This window comes from Drosophila suzukii, chromosome 2L, assembly GCF_043229965.1.
Source record: "Drosophila suzukii chromosome 2L, CBGP_Dsuzu_IsoJpt1.0, whole genome shotgun sequence".
In the NCBI taxonomy this organism is placed as follows: Eukaryota; Metazoa; Arthropoda; class Insecta; order Diptera; family Drosophilidae; genus Drosophila; species Drosophila suzukii.
Genome location: NC_092080.1, coordinates 9,162,998 through 9,168,555, shown reverse-complemented (window position 1 = coordinate 9,168,555; position 5,558 = coordinate 9,162,998). Strand labels below are relative to the sequence as shown.

The window sequence follows — 5,558 nt, the reverse complement described above, 5'->3', positions numbered from 1 at the left end:
GGGCTAGAAGTGAGAGGTCTCTTCTGGCTGGCTAAACCCAAACGCACTTAACACTTGCCACTGAGTTTTGCGTAACTTTTGCGCCCGGAATCCGGCGAACTACTTTCGTACCTGGGCAGGGGGACTAAAGTCTACTTCAGTGCGTCACGTAGGCGCTTCAAAGTTTTCATTTTTGCAAAATTTACGATTTAACGTTAAAGTGGAGCAAAACAAAAAAAAAATATCCCCTATATATTCCGTAGTACATATACGTATGTACTACTTAAAAGAATGGCAAACTTTGAACACGACCGAAATCCCACTAAGTAAGTGTACGCCCAGTTCAGCTCGGTTCGGGTTCCGGGAATATCCTCCGGGTTAGCCGGGGCTCTCCATGTTCTCCGGGCTCTCCGGCCGGGTTCAGCTGCACGTACTTTGGATTTTGTTGCGTCTCCTTCTTTATTGCACTTAAGATTTACTCATCAGCAGGTGTGCCCGTGGCCGGGTGGCTTCCATCTTTCGTCTTTCGTCTTCCAGCCCCAAAACCGGAATCTACGATTGAATTTCAGACAGTATACGGCTCCCAGCCAGCCAAACCACCCAAAACCACCAACTGGCGGCCAAGGAAAACGCAAAGGCTTTTGCAATTTTTATGTGCAATTTTTTACATGAGAACCAAAGGCGGTATGAGAGTGTCGCTTGTGGCTCGTTAAGGTTAAGGGGTGGTGGGTGGTTTTTGGGGTGCGGGTGTAGCAGTTGGGATGCCACTGATAACTGGAGAGTGGATTAGTCTCTGGGTATCGTTTGGAAAGACCGAGCTCACAGGCTCATAAAATATTGAATGTAAATTGCAAGCTTAAGTTTGGTGTATCTGAAACGCGAAAACAAGTTTAATTGCCACCATTTCTGAAACAGTATAGTACTACATAGTTTAATTCTGCATATAACATGTATCGAACACTTTTATTTAAATACCCTCCGCCCTACGTTGGGCGCCACTATTAAATATAGGTAATGCATTTTGGCTATTCTTTGCCTTACACTCTTTGATTTAAATATTAAGTACCTATGGACATGGCATAGCTTTGTAACCCTAATTGAAATTCAAAAAGGTCCCACATGCCTCACACCTAATAGCATTCCTAGAGGGTATTGAACACGAGATCTCGGCACATTTTTGCTATGATTTAGTGTGCACCACCTGCCGAATCATCGCCACCCAGCGCCCGCAAATACAATTTAAATTTTTAAGCGGCATCTACTTTGGACACGCCTTGGCCTGGGATTCGTGTCACGCAGCCTCGACGGGTGGCAGAGTCATCAGCATCCCGCCCCTCCTGGCACCCCACCATCAGCATTGAAGCATCAGCATGTTGTCCTTTGGCTTCGCTTTTGCCAGTTTTTTTTTTTGCAAGGGAGCTCTTTGTTGAATGTTGCAATTTCAACCCGTTGATGGATTTGATGGTTTTTTCCCTGTGCTCTTCTTTTGTGCACTTGAAGAAATAGGTTTTCTCTACCCAATTGATTCGGGAAAACGTTTTTTTTCTAAAATTAAATAAATAAAGATCACATACAAATTTGTAGTTAATGTCTCGAGGAATTAAAAAATAGTATTATTATTTTCTTTTTGTTGAATCTCTCCTTGGGACACATTTTAATTTAATCAATTTAAATTGACTAGTGAGATTAGCACATATTATGATTAGTATACATATTATAAGCTTTAAAATGTGTGTTTTCTAAACAAATCTTCAATGGAATATGATAGTTTTACTCGTACAACACCAAACGAAACTGTCTCTATTGAAATAAAAAGTTGAAACAAATATTTTCTTGAACAGGTTGCGATTTCTTTTTCGCCTGTGTATCTATGTGTCCTGGCAGCGGCTGCAAAATCAGCGCAAATCAGTGGCAAAAAGGGGCCGCGGACGCAAAGGGGGCGGAACAAACTCAAATTGATGACACCCGCAGCGTCCTGTCTGTCATTGATACTTGCAAAAATGCTCCTTTACATGTCGCACGCACACGCTGCGCTGAAATGACACTAAATTTGGTTGATTAGATGCCCGCCAAACAACAAATCGGATTTGCCTTCTAGCCCCCCAAAAGTCCCCACAATACCGCTTTTCTTTACCCTGGAATATATTGTATATCACTCTCATTGTCGGCGCGAAACAGTCGCAATCAATTGTACTATAGAGTCTGCATTAGGCTCAGGGCGTGTTTAAAAACCCTTTTGCCTAAATGGGGGCAGAAAGCTGAAATTTAAGAACATATCTAATTTTCTAGGCATCGCTTGAAATATAAATATCAGCAAATATCTTAAAGAAAAGGTGTGGTTATCTGGTATAGTGAACAAAGAAATGGGATATATTATATTGAAGTAAATAAGAAGCGGGTAAAAAATAAACGGTTGGCCATTTACATGTGTTAAATATTTTGTATATTTTTAAAGCCTAGATTAATGCAAAATATTATGTTGATAAAATGCAGTTTGCATTTGTTTTGCTAAGCTTGTCAAGCTCTATAATTGCTTTATTTAAAGCTCATCGATATGACAAAAAATGGGCTTTGAACTCCATAAACTATGATGATATTCACTTTTTGTTAGTTCAATATTTTCACGTTTTCAAAGCCAATTTTCCTAATCCATTTTCATCACATGCATGTGGTAATTTCATTTGATGGGTAACCCTGTTCGGGAATAAACTGGTTTCTTTTTTTGTCGCTTTCAGAAGCCCCATCAAAAGTTCCGTTTTCACGTCGTTTTATGTACCAGTTAACGTCAGCCTAATTGACAAATCTGCGCTTAACAAGCAAACGCAATCTGCTGCAACACTCACATAGATCCACATGGACGGCGGGCTTAGGGGGCGAGTGCAAACGTTAGTCGAGTGGGGGGCATATAAATTAACACAAGTATTTTTACCTGAACCACACCCACCATGCAGAATGCATGCTAACAACCACTTAGCGCACACGTACCACCCACTTTCCCATTCCCCGATTCCCCCACCACATACCCCTTTTTGGAGCCCCGCCAATGATGAACAACTATTAAAGAAATTACGAGCTGATTCAAACGCTCGGTGTCTGGGGGACTCGAATAGATTTGTGATGGGGGTTACGGGGAACGGGAACTGGAAACCTTTGGGGTTGCGTTTTATTTGCAACAATTTGACGCAAGTTGAAATGCATGCGGGTGCGTTAAAAGTTGCCGAATTTCGAATTTTATGTGCGCTCCTCAAACACTAGCAAAAATTTGAATACAAAAAGGATTTTTAAAAATCCATTTCCTAAATTAAATTATATTTCTCCAATTCAAGTATAATATTTTCACCATAACTATTTTTTTAAATATATAATGTTTAATAAAAAATTAAATCGTGTACATGTATTTTGAATATAATTAGAATAAACGCATTTTCTATTTTTTTTAAATATAATAAAGTATGGGTATAATAATCTAAGATTACAAAATATAGCAGTACCTTTATAATCAAACCTTTTTTAGTTTCTTAAAATTCTAATTCTAAATCTTTATCCAAATTTTGTTGTAGATTTTTAAATCACTCTGTGATTGTTTCTTGAATGAATACATTGTTGGTTGAGTGAATTAATAACCTTTTCCTTCAAGTGCACTTGCCGTTTTCCCTGAACTCGGATCTCCCGCATACGGGAAACTTTGCTGCGCGACAGCCTGTGTAAATAGTTGTCTATCGAGGGGGCTAGAGATACGGATACCATACGATCCAGGGGTAGGGGCGGAGAATGCGGAACGGAGTCGTCGGGATTGGCATAATATGCCCTCGGTGGGTCGACCAGACGTACAACCCAGAGCCGAAAGAAGCGCCAGCCTCAATCAAAGTTGGGCGTATAATGATTGTGCCCACAAAAAGCCAGCAGGATAAAGTTTTTCGCACAAGCGGTTGCATCTTTGCATCTCCATCTCCATCTTTGTCTTAACCAGCAGTTTTAATTTCGCCACAAGGCGATGCGACGCTGCCGAGCGCATCTTCAATGAAATTTTAAACAAATAAAATGGCTTCGACTGCGCCTTCGTCTTCGACTTAATGATGTGGCTGCCACCCCGCCGTTGGCCTCGCACTTAAATTAGTTTCTGCCAAAAAAGCCAAGGAGAAGAAAGTATAACAAGGAAGGAATTTCGGGCCAAGAGTCTGGGCCTGGATAACGCCTTGTTTGGCGAACACTGGGTAACAAATTGATTCGAAATTTGGGTTTACCAATTTATTTAGTAATATTTAAAAGTTATAATAAATTTACCTGAAGAATTTTCTATGAAAATATATAATCTTAGTCTATATTGCTTTATTTTAAAAAATATTTGGATGTTGTAGTAATAAAATACGTTTTTAAAGTCCTCCACAGAGAAAATTCTGAAGTTCTCATCTGAGTTGAAAATCTTCTTTAAAATAAAACGACATTTTTGAAGTTGAAAATGTTTTTATTTTGATCGAATCAAGTAGAATTGGCGGTATTTATGTACATTGTATATCTCAACAAATAAACTATTAGTTCAATCCATAGAGTATACCTAAAAGTTGTTAAATAAACTCTATTTAACTTTTCTCTTCTCACCATTTCGTTACAACACTGAGAACATTGATACCAAAATGTACTTAGACGGTTTTTAAGAACGAATGTTCTCAATTCAAGAACAATGTTCTTGGATATTTCTCTCTGTGTGGTTTTAAAAAAGATAGCTTTTGTTAAAACAAAGTTACTAACAACAACCCGAGATAGGATGGGCTACCAAACTGAAAGAGCGCCTAAGGCATGATTTTTGTAGCCCACTGTTTGATGTTTGCGAGAAGTGGAGAAAACTTTTGCTGCCCCTACTATAACTCCTGAAATATCAACAGCATTAGGAGTCTTTAAACTTGCCCCCAATGGCTGAGTCAGCTTAATGAATGCAACCCTATTGGCGCTTTAGCCCCGAACCACCCGATATTTCAGCCCGATTGGCGGGCCGAGCCCCTGGCTGCAACTTAAATTGGAACTGCTTCCGGCGGCTTTAAATACCGTTAGTCACGCACCCAAGTTGGTTCGTTCCTTCGGTTCGGTGGGGTTCAGTTCGAAGGTGTCTTTAACCGAGGTCCGTTCGCTTACATTGTCTCGGCTCTACGTAAAGCCATGGCCAAAACCGAAAACCAGAGCGACTATCATGCAATTGGCAGCGAACCATTCCGAACTGGCTTATCTGACCCCTCCTCCATCACACGATCCAATATGTCTGACTAACTGACTCAGCGCTTTGATTGCCAGCGGAGCGGGAAAGGAAGCAACTTTTCTTTCTGCCGCTGCCTTGGCGGTTGGCTTCCGTTTTAACCACCCACCAACCCAACATCCCACCACTCATCCCCGCCAAAAAACTTCAACTTTGGCTTAATTTCGCGCACGAACTAATACGAAAAGGAGAATTGGTGGGGAGGCGGTAACACGTGCGGCATCCTTAACACATTCCAACAACTGAAACTACATAATAAAACACTTGGCGCTAAGGTTAAATTCCTCTTTCTTATTCCTTACAGAGAAAAAAATATTTAATGCTTGTTTAA

At 40.4% G+C, this 5,558-nt stretch overlaps 1 protein-coding gene across 1 annotated transcript; it reads left to right on the top strand.

The window, feature by feature from the left end:
- Nucleotides 1–270: 270 nt before the first annotated feature.
- Nucleotides 271–732, top strand: LOC108010994 (uncharacterized). Its single transcript, XM_070996748.1, is given in 4 exon segments — nt 271–305; nt 469–499; nt 501–671; nt 673–732. Coding segments are annotated over 4 exon segments (297 nt in total).
- The last annotated feature ends 4,826 nt before the right edge of the window (nt 733–5,558 follow it).